This window comes from Telopea speciosissima, chromosome 6, assembly GCF_018873765.1.
Source record: "Telopea speciosissima isolate NSW1024214 ecotype Mountain lineage chromosome 6, Tspe_v1, whole genome shotgun sequence".
NCBI lineage: Eukaryota > Viridiplantae > Streptophyta > Magnoliopsida > Proteales > Proteaceae > Telopea > Telopea speciosissima.
This window is the reverse complement of record NC_057921.1, coordinates 53832103-53851424: the sequence shown is the minus strand read 5'-3', so window position 1 is coordinate 53851424 and position 19322 is coordinate 53832103. Positions and strand designations below refer to the sequence as shown.

The 19322-nt window shown below is 38.3% G+C and overlaps 2 protein-coding genes across 2 annotated transcripts; one reads left to right on the top strand and one right to left on the bottom strand.

Moving 5' to 3' along the window:
- Window positions 1-312: 312 nt before the first annotated feature.
- LOC122664714 (nucleolar GTP-binding protein 1) lies at window positions 313-9502 on the top strand. Its single transcript, XM_043860663.1, has 14 exons — window positions 313-437; window positions 943-1052; window positions 1998-2118; window positions 2246-2310; window positions 2419-2532; window positions 3406-3480; window positions 4403-4441; window positions 4543-4614; window positions 5502-5615; window positions 6258-6329; window positions 6426-6462; window positions 7364-7476; window positions 8388-8594; window positions 9074-9502. Exons 1-14 carry the CDS (start codon window positions 344-346, stop codon window positions 9149-9151), a joined length of 1311 nt encoding a protein of 436 aa, XP_043716598.1. The 5' UTR covers window positions 313-343; the 3' UTR covers window positions 9152-9502.
- Window positions 9503-10928: 1426 nt separating this feature from the next.
- Window positions 10929-12958, bottom strand: LOC122663813 (pentatricopeptide repeat-containing protein At4g18840-like). The gene has a single exon (XM_043859464.1). It carries the CDS (start codon window positions 12933-12935, stop codon window positions 11004-11006), a length of 1932 nt encoding a protein of 643 aa, XP_043715399.1. The 5' UTR covers window positions 12936-12958; the 3' UTR covers window positions 10929-11003.
- Between the last annotated feature and the right edge of the window lie 6364 nt (window positions 12959-19322).

Genomic DNA, 19322 nt, shown 5'->3' with positions numbered 1-19322 from the left:
TTTCTCCTATAAAATATCAAGGAAAAGGTTCCTTAAAAAGCAGTGTGGCCCTTGCCCTTGCCCTTGCCCTTGCCCTTGCCCTTGCCCCTGCCCCGGTGCTGGGCCAATGGGAACATACGAAGAAGCATTAACATAGGTGGGTTTCCACATTTCTTTGGGGACAGGGTGGTCATTTTAGCCCCTCTATGTGTGGGCATTGGCTCTTGCTGCCTCTTAATGTTCTTTCCGAAATATCATGAGATAGTAGATTTTGCCTATCCATATTCATCCCTACTCACTTGATAATTGATAGTATAGTGTTTACCCGTTGAAAACGCAAAGGAAGAAAACAGAAACAGAGAGAATGAGAGGGACGATGAGCGGGGCATCGAATCTCCTGCATGTATGGCGAAGTCCTTCTACACAACAATTTCTCAGAAGCTCCAGGCTCTCTCAAGGTTCTCTAATTCATTACGCTATTTTATGTAACTATTTAGGTTTAGTCATACTGAGTTCTTCGATTGGAAATGAGCTGAAAATCTTGCTTATGTTCTATCAAGCCCACAAAATTTTCACTTTCTATTGCTTCAGTAAATGCCCTTTTGATGGGCAGCACAAATATCGTTTTTTGAAAGAAACGATAGGCAATCCGGTTTTCGGTTAGTGTAGGTTCTTGCTCAAGTATCTCACATTAGTGCCTCTCGTTGGCTTCAGCTTCAATTTGAAGACAGTCCACATCACTCTTTGCACTCGTTGGCTTAATGTAGGTTATTTTATTATTGCTGGAATCCCCGTAATCTGTTCCTTGCAATTTCAGTTTTGGAGAAATCTAATTCCAGATGGGTAGATTATAAGTGTGTAGTTTCTTCACTCACGCACAAACAGAAACCTACACAGGTTTATGCTCCCTTCTCATTGTTAATTTTGTTGGGTAATGTCTAATCATTTTGGTGCCTGGAACAGAAAGCTCTGCCTCCCTGTCATTTGTTAGGAAAATGCAAACCATCACATGTGAAATTACTAAAGGAAGTTATGTACCCATTACCAAAGCCAGAAAGGAAGTTCCTACAGAGGTATTTCTCTCCAATCATTCTTTCTCAATAATTGCTGATCTTATTTAGACACATTCTAATTTTAACTTTTTTTTATAGGTTAGGGCATATAAAATAATTAAATTTGTATTACAGTTGTTGTCCATTATGGGGAGTGTGTTGCTGATCTAATTTGATAAACTTGCAACTAAGTTGGGTTTCATGAAAAAGTGAGGCATCAATTTCTCAAAAAAGGGTTGAATGTATGCTGTCTTGTTGGGTTTTATTATTACGGGAGCCAGTTTTGTTTACAACCAGTGAGGAAACCATTCTCATGCCGGTGGTTATATCTGCAATATGGCATTTTGATTCCCTCTCAAACTTCATGGACTTGTCCACAACACTTTCTACTCCTGCATCAACTACTTCAAAATTTCGACCAAATCAGACTTTGCCATGTGTCAAGATAAAGGTTTAAAAAGAAGGTTGCTTCTATCTAAGCCCATCCGTTTAAGATCTGGATTTTGCTGAATCTTCCACACTCAAAGAGTACCATTTGTTGTAGGCACCCAAGAGAAAGAGACACTAAAGTAGTGATAATATGCAGATTTCTTCTGCAACTAAGGATACTTTCTGTATTCCTTCTTGTAGCCTTCACTTTTGCTAGATTTTCATTTGACCACCACTTTAGCATATTTTAGATCTTTTTTTTTTTGGGAAATTTATCTCTTTGATAAGGATATTAAGTTTCTACAGTGAAAATTCTAGTAAGAAGTTTATTTATAATTCATTGATTTATTTTTGTATCTTACATTAGTTTATAATATAATTTAGATATCTTTTGAGTGTAATCTATGATGAGTCGATGACTGATTCCATTTCTTGAATCTTCACCTGTGTCTGATCCTTAACAAGGCTTTTCCCTAACCAGTGATTGTACTATTGGTCAAGATGAAATCTCAATTCCTTACAAACTTTAACTTGTAGGCAAAAACTTTGTCGAAACTAGAGCCTGTCGGCGCATTTCAAAAACTACCAATGGTGATGCCATCAATTGATATTCTTTATTCGGCATTGAGGAAAGCAAAGAAGGTCTCTCCAACAAAGGGTATTGATCAGTCAATTTGTGATGTTAGATTACGGACACAATGATTTTTCCCTAGATGTCAATTAGCTCAGAACTTGGTTTATGGAACCAGGTGCAAGACATGATATTTAGTTTGCATGTACCGTAGGCATTGCCAATGCTGCAAAGCGAGAGAGAAACAAAGGTGCTAAACAACTTGATGCACTGATGAAAGTAAGTTCTTCCCTGTATCTTATTAAACTACTCTTGCACTCAGAAATTATTATGCAAACAAAACCTTGTGAAACTGGCACCTGAAGTTTACCCTGTTTTGGATATTAGGAATTGGCTGTTCCATTGAGAAATTATATGGAGAATTTCCCAAATAAAAAGTATCTGCACCCTTATGAACGATCTCTTATTGAGTTGACTCTTGGAGATGGAAATTATGAAAAGGTAGTTTACTTATCTTCTGTCAAAGCTCAACAAAATCTTGGGTCGTTCAGAGTTTTTGCAGTAGGAATTCAGTGGGTTTCTCCTCTCACTCTTCTGAAGGGTTAAAGATGTTGCACATAAAATTATTTCAATGCATCATGGTGACGTATTCAAATTTAAGTTACCCAGATGAAATAATGTACTGGGAAATAGACATACCTCCATATTTGAGGAGGTATTAATATTAGTAATGTAAGACTGGTTTGGTTTGGGGCAGTTTGGTCCAGATTTGAACTTTTCAGTTTCAAAATATGGTTCAATTGATTGATTGGGTGAACAGGTTCAATGAACGAGCCTTATCCAATCTAGTCGTGGGTTGATTTAGCATTGTATTCTCTTTATTTAATGGGAGTGTCTGAATGACACATCTATAGGTGTATTTAGAACTTGACACCTTCTTTTAATTCCCCTTTTCATTTATTTATTTCTTTTTTTATATAAGATTTGATTATACAAATATATGCAAGGCTATTCCAGATTTCCAGCTACACACTATTTGATAATGGATTGAATTAGTTATTTGAAAGAGATTGGCTCTCTCTATCTCTCCCTCTCCCCTTCCCATGATCTCCTCTCTTCTCTCTCTTCTCTTTCTCTTCCCCAACGATTGTATTTTTAGTTTTTTCGTTCTTGCAACACCATTGCTAACATATCTGAAACACACCACCAGCAGATCATCTTCCATTGATTTGATCTGCATCGATTAGACTAGCGAAGGAAATATAATTTCTAAGTTATACTATTTTAGACATGTTCAATTTTGTCCATTGCTAGAAAAAGGTTGTGGTACAATCATCATTAGTAATTCTTTTCATTCTCCTCATGGTTTGACAGGTATTGGGAAGGGTAGACACTCTTAGAAAAAAGGTGCAGTCTGTTGGGAAGGAACATGCGTCTCTCTGTGCCAAGGTTCAATTTTTCTCATCTCTAAAATGAATACATCTCTATGATCTTCCTACTTCTTTATTGCTAGAATTCTGAATCACTACCTTTCTTGATGCATTTTTTTGCCTTCGGGAAATGTGCTTCCAAACTACATTGAAGCTCTTTATCTCTCTCTAACCCCTCATCGGAGGTGGGTTTAATGAAAAATTTAATATTATGACCTCTCTCCTACTGTCTATTGGTGTGAATCCCAGTATCCCTGGAGAGATGCTCCTTGTTTTGTATTTGCATGATTATGTATCTTGTACCTTTGTGATGATAGAATGTCTATTGTAGCACCTAATTTTTGGCTTTCTACTTGCATTATTTGATATTAGATATGATTAACAAATATGGGCCGTCGCTTGGTGCTATGGTAAAAGCTCTGGCTACCAGCGTGTAGAAATTAGTTTGTGTCTAAGGGAGGCCACTCTGTGCAAATGTCCCATTCCTCCCCGTACTGGGACCCTGTGGAAGCAGGACAATGCTTCTTTTCATTGCACCACGGCGATCGGGGCTTCTCTGAGTCTTTGTATCTAAAATATGTTAGCAAAGAAACAATATGGATTAAAACCCACCAAGACTGTTCTTCAAAACAGCAATAGGAAAAACATGCTCTTAATATTAAGAGGACTTCGATTCGAGCTCCTTGTGCCCTTAATTTTTGCTTCTCTTTCTTTTCTCTCAATAGAATTGCTTAATTTTTCAGAAACTTCCATCACCTTAAATGTGTGCTGGATGATATGCCTTCTGCTGTCAGAGAATTTTTATTGGCTTTGATATGCCTTTTTTAGTATTTACATCCTTTTCTCTCTGTTTACTGCATGCATGAGGGTGTAACATATTGATTAATTTGTTATTTCCTGTATTATATAAAAGGCAAATGTGGTCATTTAATTTCTTGCAGTCCCTGTCAAAACGTGAAGCTGAGGAACGATTGAGTGAGGTTGGTGCTTAACCGCTTATGTATGCAAAGGCATCTTATTTTCGTCTGGAAATGTAAACTTTATCCAGAGACCTCAGCTGTATGAGTGGTTCTATCTATAGGGTATGGAAAAGCTGGACAACATTTTTAAACTTGAAGGAAATGCTGTTGATGATTTATTAAACATTGCTAAGGTACACCTTTTCTGGCATTTTTGAATTTTTTGATGTGATAGAAGAAGAGGATCACAATCTTGGCTTCAGTCAGAATGTTTTTGGTAGATGATGCTTACGTTCTCTTTGATTTCGTATACAACAAAACTAGGCAATTTGATTGCCTGTTCTTCAGTTATTATTATTGTTTGGATCTTTTTCTTTTTATTATTCTAAAGCATGCATAGCTGTCAAGGCAACTAGGTGACCCAAGGCATTGGAGGGGGCCTGGACTGCCTAGGTGTGTCCAGCAAGGGGCGCCTGGACCACCTAGGTGATGCCTTGACAACTATGAAACCATGTGTGTTGTCTTGCCTGCATGACCATTTCCTCTTTTCCCCCCACCCTTTTCCTCCTAACCTTGGGTATAATATGCTGACAAATTATTAAAAGGCTGTCATGAGGAACTGGCCTGACACCAAGGCCCAAGTTGAAGGGAATTTAACACACTGAGTACAACATAACTGAACTGAGATTCTCTGCATAGTAATATTAAACTTCAGAATTTTGTGCTCCTTAGCAACATACAGAAGCACAGTCACATGTCATATGCTGAATACATCCCTCTTACCTGGGTAAAAGCACTTACACCTATTCATGCTTGATTTATCTCTTTTTTTGATTGGCGGAGTTTAAGGAGCTTATGGCAAAGGTACCTCTTGTTTGTTTCAGTCATATGACTGAAAGAAACCAAATTAGGAGTTACACTCCTTTATCTTTGCTCATTGATTACAGTGGCCACCACATTGGCCTCCTATTTGCTAAATAAAGGCGTTATTTTGCGGCGTTTTCCCCTAATATGGTTTATTTACCATCTCAGACGTTGAGCTATCCACAACACTAAACAACTGTGTGCTCAATGTTTGCAGACATTGCGGGCAATGCCTGTAGTTGATCTGGAAACACCAACTCTGTGTCTTGTTGGGGCTCCTAATGTGGGAAAATCGTCTCTAGTCCGTATTCTCTCAACTGGAAAGCCCGAGGTATGTGCCATCCTAGTTATTTGCTTATTTTTTTCTCTGAAGCTTTAATGTCGTGGGGTGACAGGTCTTTGGATTTGTTATAAAACTATAATATTATGACAATAACATAATCATGGGAGATCTATAAAGAGTTAGATACTTAACCAATATCAATAAACAAAATTCCGGTGAAGGTCAATTTGTAGCATTCAAGGATTCCTTGACTTCAGTAAAATCAGGTCTGATACTCAAAATCTGAAGTTGTCTACCGATTGGAATTAACTCTGAGGAGTTGATCTCAGGAATGAAGATGCAAACCTTCTTTTGACTTAGAATTCAGAAAAACTAAAAACATTGAAAATCTAATGAATCAGCAGTATTCAGTTGACTGGATGAGTTTCCGATATAAGTGCCTTGCTTCTCACAGTATTTGGCATTTCTTTAGGGAGATGGTGTGTTTTTGTGAGTATTTGCATTTCTTAAGAAAGAAAGGAGAGAGATAACGAGGAAAGAAGGAGACCCAACCCCATACCACTGACTATTGATCGCTCATAATATCACTATTTCGCTTGCCATTGACCTGTAATTTGTACCTATAAGTAATTGAATCTATTGTATTTTTTGGATTGCCCTTAATGGTTATAATTTGTTTCCATGTAACAGGTCTGCCACTACCCTTTCACAACTAGGGGAATTCTGATGGGTCACATAGCTCTAAATTATCAGAATTTTCAGGTTCATTTTTGAAATTTAAGACTTTATATAGTGCATCACTGTCCGCTTTCCTTTTGGAAGTTCAATTACATCTAAGAAACAAGAACTTAACTGCAGGTGACTGACACTCCTGGTATTCTGAAGAGATGTGATGGTAAGGCTCTCTCTGTGTGTGTTGGGGGGGTGGGGGGTGGGAGGTGGGGTATGGATAATAAAGATGGATTGCTCAGACCTACCATCTAGTGGTTTCACCTGATATTGCATAAGTTTTCTTATTGAATGATCTGCAACTTTATGTCTATTGCATTTTCTCAATGGCCATAAAAAAAACACTTTCTGTCCAAATATATTCCTTGGTCGGAGAATTTACAATCACCTGGCCAGAATAGAGAAATTTTCTAATCAGGTCTCATTCAAAGGTTTGCCATATCATGTGCTTAGCAAAAGTAATATCTGTACAGTGATGGTGAAGAATTTCTTAAAACGAACAAAGACCGAACAGACATCTAAAATCTTGAGGATTGTGACCTGATAGACCTGGTGATATGTCAATATGATCCCACTTCAGTGCAAGACATTGGAAACTGTGACACTTTAACGTGTAGCAGCTATAATTGAACTTTAATTCAATAGGGGGGCATCTCATATAAGAGGTCACCTTAGTTATGTCACTGCAAGGTAGAGTGGACAATTCTAAATGCTAGTAGCATCTCTCTCTCTCTCCCCCCCCCCCACCCCCCAATGGACAAGGATGCATTTAGCATACATTTATGGATTACTTTTTATGTTTGTCAATTTCAATTTGACCGGAGGACATTTAGCATACATCTCTTCCTCTAGGAAGTTCATAGGTGGCAAAAATAAATTTTTACATATATTGATACCCTTACCTCTACTATATGAATAATAAAATTCATTACTTTCAATGGTAGTCATTGTACTCTGTTCTGGCTTCATTTAATTTCCAGTGTTCCTGTTTCATTTGTGTGGCGAGCACAGTCATTTAGTCTCATAATTTTATAGGTTTTCACATTTGTTGCCTCTTTAACATGTAGAGGACAGGAATAATTTGGAAAAGTTAACACTTGCTGTCCTTTCACATCTACCAACTGCAATCTTATATGTCCATGACCTGTCCGGAGAATGTGGGACCTCACCTTCTGATCAGGTATGGTGTTTCACTCTATTTATTATCGGATAATTTGCAATGAGCAACTGCTCTCCCAGTAGATTAAAACCATATTATCTTTGTGGTAGTATATTTAAAAGGCATAAATTCAGAAAATCTAGGGAAATGTCGAATAATCGTCATAAAGATTTGAGTTATGGTGTATTCCTTTCTGAAATGATTTTGCGTTCCCCCCCCCCCCCCCCCAAACAACCCTCCCCTTTTTCGTTAAACCAGGTATATTCATTTGGAGTAAGTATTGAGTAATGACAGCCAATATTACTCACTGACCAACATGTAGAAGAAATTAACAATCAGAATCGCCTTTATACTTTTTTATTAAAATATTCATTAGCCATCCAATTTAAGTAAATGAGAAACATTAATCACATCAATCTTTTACATGAATTGGATTTGAGCATGTATCAAAACCATGCTCAATGGGGTTGCTGATTATTAAATTATGGGCAACTGCTTCCCTTCATTTTATAGACATATCTAGGTACCAGTATTTTATAGGGTGTATGAAACTTTATGACTTGAGGCCTTACTTTAAGTGAGCCTAATTGCACAGCCTTATAGCTCAACCCCTTCAAGTTCACCTGTGATTAAGGGTGTGCTACGTGACTCCGTCTTAAAGTGCAACCTTCTAACATGGTTTTTCCCCTTGTTTTTTTGGGCAGGATTTAGCATGGTTTTCCTATCAATTTGTGAATGTGGTTCATTATTTTTTTCCTAATATCTAATGATGTGAATTGATGATGGAATACCATTCTTTATCATATGCAAATTAGGGGCACTCAGGCTTGAGCCCCATGTCTTGTGCACTAATTCCTTAAAAGTTCTTTCCTTCTGATGCCACCCAGTCTGGAACTTTTGGTAGCTTATAGAGATAAAACAATTGATTGCAGTTTGTCATATACGAAGAGATCAAAGAAAGGTTTAGTAACCACCTTTGGCTTGATGTTGTCTCCAAGTGTGATCTGCTGCGAGAGTCGCCTGTCATCTTCAGCACAGAAGATGAAGATGCTGACCACCAAGAGATGGCAAGGTATAGGAAAATGGGACCCGATGGAGCAATCTGCGTATCAGTGATGAACGAAGTGGGGCTTGATGAGGTTAATTACATGACCACCTTTTTGGCTTTACTCGTATTATTCTTTTCTTTTAGTGACGTTCCCCTAACTTAACGAATGTTCAGACTTTAATGCTTTACTGGATCTTTTTTTTTTTGGTAAATCCTTACCGGATCTTAGTAATAGGAAATAGGAGTTGCCTATGCTTTACCAATGACATTTGGTGAGAGAGAATGGGGTTGGAACCCACTATTTGATTGTTACCGGGAAGTACTAGGTCGAAAGTTTGATCTAGTTGATTATCATAACAATCTGTTAGAACTCCTAGACAGGACTCTCCAACCTGATGGAATATTGGTGCCTGGGATTTCCGATGGAGGGATGCTTTGATTTTTGGTCCTCAGCTTCCTGCATCCTCCTGGGAAGGACATTGAGTGACTGTTTTCATAGTCTACCTAATGTTATATCGTATGAAGCACCGAAATGTTGAAGCGGAGTGTTTATGAACTTTTGATGTGCAGCTAAAGGGTAGAGTGCATGACCTGCTGCTTTCCCAGTTAGCCAGGATCAAAAGCCAAGAGAAAGAGCAAGAAAGCTAAACTACTTATGGAGGGGCACTTCTTTAATTCCTTCAAATATTGCAAGCTGTGGTGCAATAGAGTGTTGAAGTAACTGGCAGTTCTTCAGATTTGTCTACGCAGATAACTATGATAAAAATCCTGCCAATCAATGTCTCACTCAAACCCACATTATCATGTATCCTCTCCAACTACGTATTTGGATGCTTGATTCAAATATGATGATTGGCCAATTTCCTGGCAATGCAGAAGAGTTGGTTGACCAAGTTTTGTATTTCGGGGATGTAATTCTCTAATTAACTATATACTTAATGTTTTGGCAACATTGTTTGTCAAAGCAAAAGGAAGAAATGAAGAGAAAATTGTTGTATAATTATTTTTTTCTTTTCCTCCATTTTGTTCCTGCATTTGGATGTTTAAAGCCATCTTAATGATACTCAGAGGGCATCTTTCAGATATTAATGCCATCTTTTTAATCCTTTCAAATATTCATTTTCTGCTATAATTACTACATGTACTCCGTTCTGCGCTTGGAAGAAAAAAAAGAAGTGATAAAATGGATAATTTTCATGAATCTCTGGATTTTTTATTTTTTTTTCCTTTTCTTTTCTTTTGGGTGAGTAGGATTGTATATCTTAATGTTGAAATAGTAATTTGGAAGTGAAAGAGAGGCCCAGGAGGTGGGGTGATGATGAATTAAATACTGATTTAAGTTGAATCACCAGAAAACAAAGATTCGGAGACTGCAGGCTTGCTTTGTTGGAAAAACCAGGTCTTGTCTGGGAAGAATAGGCACATTTTCTGGGCCTTAGTGCAGCAAGTATATGCACTAGTTATTAAAACTAGATGGACCTTTCTGTTCCTGTTTTTTATTTATGTATTTATTTTATTATTAGGGAAAAGGCTGGACACACTATCGGTACCGGTGTACCGTAAGCTAGCACCCTCTGTGTCTATAACTCTCTTCTTCCCCCCCCCCTTTTTAAAATGACCCCTTGGCCCTTCTGCATGATGTTTCATCCCACACCCCCCTAGTTGGGGCTGCCTGCTAGCTTACCGCACATGGGTGGTGTGCCTATCCCTCTCTCCCTTGTTATTATCATAAGCAACAGATCGTTATTGGTCGTGTAGCGTCTGCACCAGTGCAAGGGCCAATGAGAATGCACACAGTGGGCATCAACATAGGTGCAATTTTTTACTTCATGAGGGGTAGGATAGTACTTTAGCGTGCTCTTGTGCCTGGGCACAGGAGCCACACAACTATGTAGCGTTCTTTTTCCTTATTAGTATTCAGTTTGTATAAGTATTAAGGGAGAAAGAACTCTGTAGGGGAGTGTGGCACCTGCACCTAGACACAAAGGGGGACAAAATGACCACGCCCACTCCCATGAAAGGTTGAAATGTCGCCTCTGTTGATGCTTCTACACGTGCTACTATTGGCTGCACGTGCGACACTCTCCCACAGGAAACACTCCTCCTTTATTAATCTGGATATTGTTTTAGTTGTAGTAGCATTCAGACTCAAGTTTATTGAAAAAAGGCGTACCTAATGCATGAGGGGCCCACCATTGCGGGGTCTAGGGAGGGTCATAATGTACACAGCTTTACCCCTGCTTGTGGAAAGGTTGTTTCCCAATTCGAACCCACAACCACTAGGTTGCAATGGAGCAACCTTACCAATGCGCCGAAGTAGATAGTGAAAAGGAACGTAGGGGGAATTTGCTTAATCTGTCATATGCAAAGGTATCACTGCATTTTAATTCCTTTAAATTGATAAATTAAAAGAAAAATAAAGCGATTAGTGACCAAGGAAATCCTTCTTTGGCTATACATTGTGACCACAAATTACAGTTCCAGTTTAATTGTGAAGTCATTATAGAATTTTATAATACTCTGTTTCGCCACAATCTCTACATGACAGCTTCATCTGAGTACCCATCGCACTTAACATGGAGTACATCATTCTCTTTCTGTGGACAGAAGAAGTATCATCCACAATAGACTCAAAGTCAGCTCCACCAAGGTTAACCAGGCTATACCCTGCAGCTTTGTGTAACCCTTTCTCCCTAATCATCTTCCTCACCATCTCAACTTCATCCCATTTACCTTCTGCAGCATAAATATTTGATAACATCACATAAGGGCCAACATCCTGCGGTTCCAACTCAATCAGTTGCTTGCCCAAAATTTCTCCTAGTTCGAGATTCGAATGTGCCCTACATGATGACAGAAGAGCCCCCCACAAGGCTGGACCTGCCTTCATCGGCATTTTCCTTATAAGTTCTTCCGAGTCTTTCATTAAACCTGCACGACCAAGAAGATCAACCATACAACCATAATGCTCAACCTTGGGTTCAATCTTGTAAACTCGATGCATCAGATCAAAATACCACCAACCCTCTAATACCATCCCTGCATGAGTGCATGCAGAAAGGACGCATACAAAGGTAGCATCATTTGGTGTTGGTCCTCTCTTTTCCATCTCCAAGAATATCTCAAGGGCCTTCTCTCCTTGACCATGAATTCCATACCCCATGATCATAGAATTCCATGACACAACACTCCTCTCCTGCATCTCATCAAAGACCTCTCTTGCAGATTCCATGGCTCCACACTTTGCATACATCGTCAATAAAGAGGTTGAGAGTAACACATCAGGTTTGATCTTCCCAGTCTCTCTAATGTAGGAATGTACCCACTTGCCTCTATCAAGCCTACCTAAGCCTGCACAAGCAGTTAAAACGCTAACAAGAGTTGCCTCATTTGGACTTGTCTCTCGTCCACTTACCATCCTATCAAACAGTCTGAGACACTCATTGCAATCTTTGATTCTCACATAAACTGCCAACATGATATTCCAGGAAACTAAATTCTGATATGGCATCTGATCAAAAAGCTCTCGAGCAGCCAAAACAACTTCAGCCCGAGCATACCCATCAATCATAGAGTTCCAAGACACAACATCTCTAACCGGCATCCTCCCAAAAATCTCTTCCGCTGACTCCATATCCTCAGCTCCCACATAACCAGCAATCATCGAATTCCAACTCACTATATCTCTCTCAGGCATCTCATCGAATAGCAAACGAGCAGCACCAACATCTCCATTCTTCACATACCCATCAATCATAGAATTCCAAGTAACCAAATCCGAGTCAGAACATCGATCGAACAACCAGCGTGCATCCTCAATTCTTCCACAAACACAGTACATATGAATCAAAGAGTTCCGCACAAACAAATCCGATTCTAAACCAAATTTCACGATCTGGGAATGTGCTCTTTCCCCTTCTCGAATCGAACCAAGCTCGGCCGACATCTTAGTCAAAAGGGGGAACGTATAATGATTGGGCAAAACACATTTCCTGATCATATGCCAATAGTAGAAGTCAATTGCACTATCTGGGTCTTTCAGATTCACATAAGTTCTGAGAATGGTGTTACAGATGAAGGCATCGGGTTCATCGAGCTGAGAGAAGATAGAGACGGCATGAGGAACCAAAGAGGGAGAGGAGCAAAGCTTCCGAATGACTCGGCCGGCGGCGAACGGGTGTTGGAAGATGCCGAAGACGAGGAGTTGGGCATGTATTTGGTTGAATTCTTCAATGGTACCATTGAAGGATTCGAGGAAGCGCAAAATGGGGTGGCTGAGTGTCAAGGTGGACGAGCCTTCATCGTCGAATCCATGAGATTCAGGTCCGAATTCCTTCCAGATTCTTGAAGGAAAGGGTTTAGAGAGGTTTTGTTGGGTCTTAAGGATTCTGTCGAGGGAGAGGGACGTTAAGCGTATGGTGCTAACGGCCATCTTCGCATTCTTAGCGGGAAGGATAAAGCTCTTATTTATAGTTAAGGGGCGTTGTTCTCTGTGCTGCAGCGCAGGCTGTGCCAGGCACATGGGGGTGGGTGCAATGACCACCCTGCCCCCCTGAGTGGCAGGTTAGTTGCATAATTGGTTTTTTTTTTTTTTTTTTTTTTTTATCAAAAATGTTTTTTAAATAAAATTATTCTGTTTTCCAGTAAAACGGAAAGGCTTTAATGGTATACTGTAAATCATGACATCTCAGACTGAAGCTATTAATAGATAGGAAAGTTTGTAACGGTAAAGATTGCTCTATTGTGACCAAGTGATTACGAATTCAAATTGGAAATATCTTTGCGAAAGAAAGCAAGAGTAAGGTGCATATATTATGATCCTCCCCAAACCCCGCAATGGCGACAGCCTTGTGCACTGGGTACACCCTTTTATAGGAAAGTATGTTTAAGCACAATTAAACAAGGAAAAAGAATTCGTCCACATGATGGGGTTAGTGGCTTCCATGATGGTAATAAGTCATACCAAAGATGCCATAAATTTTATTTCTAGTAAACAATATCAAGAAAATTTGAAGTGGAAACTATTTTTCAAAATTTATGAAAATCTCTTTAGTAAAATAACTTACTTGTTTAAAGTTTAAACCAACACAATTAACTTTGCTGTAAAACATTTTCTCTGTAGAACGAATGAAGCATTCAAGCGTGATACTATGCATGTTTGGCTATACTTTTGATTCAAAAATCTGAGGTTGAATTAAAAATTTATTAATGGGTGACATGTTTGGTTTTGATTCTCCAACTGATTCTAGAGACTAATGGGCAAAATTATCGCAATTCTAGAATCGGACTCAAAGGGAGATTCTGAAATTTCGGGAAAGCATAAAGTTTATTTCTTTGAGCCTCGCTCTTTCCTCGAGCCTTTTCTCGTCGTGGATATCCTAGACACTGACAGAGATTGTTACAAAGAAGACTTGCTCAGAGGGAAAAATAAAAGCAGAAGACATTCATTTGGGCAAATCTTCAAGTAATTTTCAAAGAGCAGAACTTCTATTGCTGAAAATCTCAGCTCTCTCCTTCATATATTACTTAATATTAGAGAACCTCGTAGCCAATTATACATGTTCTCCTATCTTCCTTTCATTCTCAAACTAAAAAGTACAATTGTACAAAATTAGCATATTGCTCATTCCTAAATTAACTGTATAATTTACAGAAGAAGCAGAAACAAGAAACCTATAATGAACCTAAAACAAGGAGGCAAACAAGATTGTGAACTCCATTTTCTTTTCTTTTTTCTCTTCCTTTCTCTGTGGACCAGATATCAAGAAATGACTCACAGCCACCTATGGATCTGTTTCATTTCTCCTCAAAATCCACATCAATAATATCAGGTCCTGAGCTTGATGACTTAGTGTCTCTACCACCACCTCTGGAGGAAAAGTCATCTTTCGGCTGCCATACAGTGTTTCCACAGCTCACGCAACGAATTACTTGGTTCTTGTAGCCCATGAACTGCCGTTTGCATGCTGGACAAGATCCCTGCTCAAGTAATTGGGAGGAGATATGACAAGCACATTACTGATGTAGCAATTTGTTCACTTTTTAGTAAGAACAATTGTCAACAAGTAGGTGAAAAGGTGATAACGTGATTAATATGGACTTAATCTCTAGTTCTGCATGCGGGACACCCTTAAAGCCTGGGGACCATCTCATTATCCAATCAATGAAAATTGTTGGAAATATGAAAATTTAGGTATTTGGCCATGTTTGATGTCGAAAACTCTGCTCACAAGCAAAGTGGTAGTGGTGTTACTCGCTTAGCACCTTTAATCTTCCGAATAGTTTGAACTAAAAGATGGTAAATTCATAAAAATAAAAAAATAAAAAAAAACCCAACTAGTCATGTTCAAAGCTTTAAAAGCTTTTCTTTACCATCCTCTCGTGGCAACTATCCCATACTAAATGAGGTGGATAAAATCCAACTGTTGGGCACCTTAATCTAGGTCAATTGAAGCCCGGATGCAGGTGCTGATTGGAGGCTAGTTTGGGGCCAATGAAGGTCAACAAATTTTAAATCTGTTCTGCTATGTTGCCCAGTGCCTTCATCACTGTACAAAGGTATATATTTCACAAGATCTGTTATGCAAGTATGAACATTTGAAATGGGCAATGCATCAGCTAAAGGTTCACCAGACATGGAAACACTTTGCAAAAGGAAAAACAATATAAGAATTTAAGTATCCAAAATAAAAGATATAAGCAATTTCGCAGTTTGCGAAGCCACAATCAAAGAAGTTGAGAGAATTCAACAAAGTACAAAGCTTTCAAGTAGCAGTAAGACCGAACTAATTACCCTTTTCTGTAAACTTCACTCATAACTTTCAAGAATCATCCAAGAGATGTGTGGAATCAAACAGTTAACAATCATGGTTTATCTATATTACCATAAATTGTTAGATACATATCAATCATCTATAGCACCCCTCCTGGATGACTAAAGCTAATTATACAATGCCCAAAATGTATAAGAGCCTCAATAGCCAACTTGCAAAGTCGATCTCAACTCAAATTTTGAATTTAGAATAAGTTGGGAGAAGGCATAAAATCCCAACAAGAAGAGTAAAATTAATAATTAGAGTATACCTTAACTTAGTTGCATATTAGCTATTCCCATGAGCCATCTCATCCAAACTTAAAAGTAATGCAAGGTACAGAGTGGTACAATACCTGGATCACTAAGTTATTTGCAACAGTTCGAATTAGAAGAGGAGCAGCAAAGGGCAATACCCATATTGCAAAAATTAGGAACTGAAATAGCCATCCAGATAAAGCAAACCAGAGGAAGAACATCGTCTACAGAGAAACAAAAATGCAAGGTGAGCTGACAAAAACAAAAAATCAAGAAACCAAACAATGATCTAGATAATGTAAACAGAAGGAAAATTTCACATACAAGTGTAATCAAAACAATGCAAATTAAGCCAACAGAAGTTATAATCGAAGAATAAAATAGGAAGCACCAAACATTACGGTTTTCCACACTTCTCATTTGGTAGAAATTCTGAATACTAGCAACTAAGAAATTGCCTTTTGTAGAATAATTTACCAAAGCAGAACAAAATGGAACAGTGGCAGGTAAGAATTATTCTGAAGAATGCTTTTACAACATCCAAATAGGATAACAGGATACACTATAATCAATAGTATCTTTTTTTCCCTTAAATCAATCAAATCTATATCATTTCAAGTGTACGACAAGAAGGTCAAACATCTAGCCAACCAATAAGCTATTATCCTATAAAGGATATCCTTTTGCTCAAATCAACCCAATCTATATAATCTAATGTATATTTGGAATATCAAAGATCTTAGTTAAGGGCCACCAAGAAGTCTAGAGATATTGTAATCATCCAATCAATTTGATTTTAGAAACTTCTCAAAGAGAAACAGAAAAGAGAACAGTAATCCTATTTACATTCAGCACCACAAGACTGACTTTATTCAATAGTACGTTATAATGCATAATGAATGGATTTTATAAGATTTATCACCTTTTCAGAAGTCCGCATTCCTCAACTGTATTATATCAAGAAGTTACAAATAGTAAATCCTGTTTTGAAAGATAACAAAAAGGCTGCCTAACAATTAAAAAAAACACCCAATTTCTTACATTCCAAATCGTTCTAGATCTTTTGTGAACATGGTTTATTATAATATCTTGAAAAAATAGTAGTTTAAATACTCTAGATAAATAAAATTAGGAAGTAGCATTGATTATGTAACACCACCAAAACAAGAGAACCAGAATAGCAGGTATAGAAGAAGATATGCGAGCCACTAAGGAGAAACTGGATCTCAGTTAGAGTAAATGACCTAACCAAGAGTAATATAATATATTTATAATAAGGGAGAATAAAGACAATAACAAGTATACCCGATAAACAGTATACATAATAAATATAAAGAATACCCAAACTACCCCTTGCGGTAGAATAAACATAAGAATCTTCACACTCCCCCACAAAGTTGTTGCATATGCATTGCATATGCCCAACTGATTTTCAGAAGAAACAAATGGAGCAAAAATAAGTTTCCCCATTACTGCATACCTCACAAAATGATAGTAATGTTTAGTGACTGGAAACCCAAGCTCCTGATGGAGTGATTGCAACTACATTAATTCAGCAGCAGTATGAGCTGTGGCTCGATTTTCAGCCTCAGCACTGGACCTCGTCACTGCAGTATGCTTTTTACTCCTCCACGTGACAAAGTTACCACCAATACCAGCAACAAATGCAAAGCTTTCCTTAAAAGAGGAAGACGAATCAACTCTGGTATGAGAGGGAGAGACAGCATGCTATATATGACAACATGCTTCATTCATAGATGGTACTTTCTCCCCAGCAAGTAACTGACTTTTAACTGGCTGTAGATCAGAGTTTAACCCAGACAAGAATTTTGCAGCCTGAAACTCAGCCCTCCGAGTCTTAGACAAATCCAGGTCAATGGTGAGAGATTGTTCGATATTAAGTTCTTCCCACATCCCCTTAAGGGCACTATAATACTAACCAACAGACTTAACTCCTTGCTTGAAATTAAAAATCTTATCATAAAGATCATAAATTCGAGACATATTCTTGCCTTGAGAAAAGTTCTCCTTTAAATCATCCCAAACACCCTTGGCAGTGATGTGGAACATAACATTCATTGCAACAGAAGACTCCATATTATTCCACAACCATACTAAAAGAGTGTTGTTTTCACGCATCCATTCATCATACTCTTTTGAATCAGATTGTGGAGGTGAAGATATAAGATACTTAAGCTTGACTTTAGCATTAATGTAGACCTTAACAGCCTGAGCCCACAACAAGTAATTAGAAGCTCCATTGAGCTTAATGGAAGTAATTTGGACACTAAAATTGTCCACGAGAGGCTTCGAGTCAACCATTATATCAAGAGATAAATACTGGTAAAAACGAATTAGACAAATCAATAGGCCAAAGAATAAATCCCACTCGCAGGAATAATCTTCAAAATGGAGGGAACTACCGCAAGATATGAGATGATACATCTTAATAGAAATCGGCGTTGTAAGACTACAATATATATATCAATCTCAACACATGCCAAATCAACACAGTAGAATCAAAGAAAGTGGCAACCGCAGGGAAGAAGATTAAAAAAAAAAAAAAAAACAGCAGTCAGAACTTCCCTTCAAAGCCGCAAGGGTGTCTCTAGGGCTGATGACGCTCAAGATTTTCAAGTATGCTCAGATCAATTGGGAGAACAATCCTGTAAATTTTCAAGACGATCGGACAAGTAGAAGTATGATTCTTGAAATATCTTAGTTGGAAAAGGACTCTTGAAAAGACCACAGAAAACTGAGTAGATAAACCAAGAAAAGAGGTTCCACAACTTTATACTGATCACAGCAGACCACCAAAGAGATGGATCAAATAAATCTTCAGCAACAGGCCTGAAATCAAGGCTTCACATAGGGGCCATTAATCATTCCAATCGCAAGTGAGAAAGCAGTAGCAACTAAATAAACAGATCGCAGACCATCAACTACCAACCACAAGTTAGAGAAACAATGTCCTATTGCAGGACATGAAGCAGCACCATAGGAACAGCAATCACAGGACAGGAAGATAAGAGAAAATCCTTGTTTTACACTGAATCAAACAAGAACACTAGCAGAAGTAGATGCAGTGTTAGGTGGCTGCAAACCAGGAACAGAAAAACCTAGAAGGGACTCTCAAAACAATAGGAGATTTGCACGTATGACTACTCCTGCTTTGATACCATGTAACAACACCAGAACAAGAGAACCTGGACAGTAGATGTAGAAGAAGAAGAAATAAGAGATGCAAGCCACTATGGAGGATGAGCTCTAGATATCTATATGAGTTAATGCTACAGGTATATATGGTAGAGTCAGGTCTAGAAAATTCAACTCAGACCTGGCGTAAATAGCAAGGTCAAGGGATTTTTTTACCTGTCACATAATAATTGCATGGAGCCATGAAGGCATGGACACACACTGGCATGAAACAGAGTTACAAGGTATCTGATATGGTGGACATGTCCATATACATACATAGTATTTTTCTTGTCTCGGCTATCTCTCACTCTCCCCTCTTTTTCAAATACATAGTATTCTTCTTCTTCCTCTCTTTCTCTCTCTCTCCCCTACCCTTTAAGGGGAAACAATACATGAAGTGTCAAAACATGTCAGACAAAGCCGGGAAATTTTTTTTTCAAAAAGGCTTGTCCATGTCACATAGTGCCTGATCCAATTGCCACCCTAATTTTCATTGGATCTGGGTAGCCTTGATAACAGGAGGAAAATCCCAGAAACCTAAAATTTCAAGCC

Bases quoted from the DNA above. Each gene is read 5' to 3' on its own strand.
- LOC122664714 (XM_043860663.1), top strand. From the start codon at position 344: ATGAGAGGGACGATGAGCGGGGCATCGAATCTCCTGCATGTATGGCGA. The intron at 3,481-4,402 runs GTTCAATTTTTC...AATTTCTTGCAG, and splicing joins ATGCGTCTCTCTGTGCCAAG to TCCCTGTCAAAACGTGAAGC. The intron at 7,477-8,387 runs GTATGGTGTTTC...AATTGATTGCAG, and splicing joins GGACCTCACCTTCTGATCAG to TTTGTCATATACGAAGAGAT.
- LOC122663813 (XM_043859464.1), bottom strand. From the start codon at position 12,935: ATGGCCGTTAGCACCATACGCTTAACGTCCCTCTCCCTCGACAGAATC.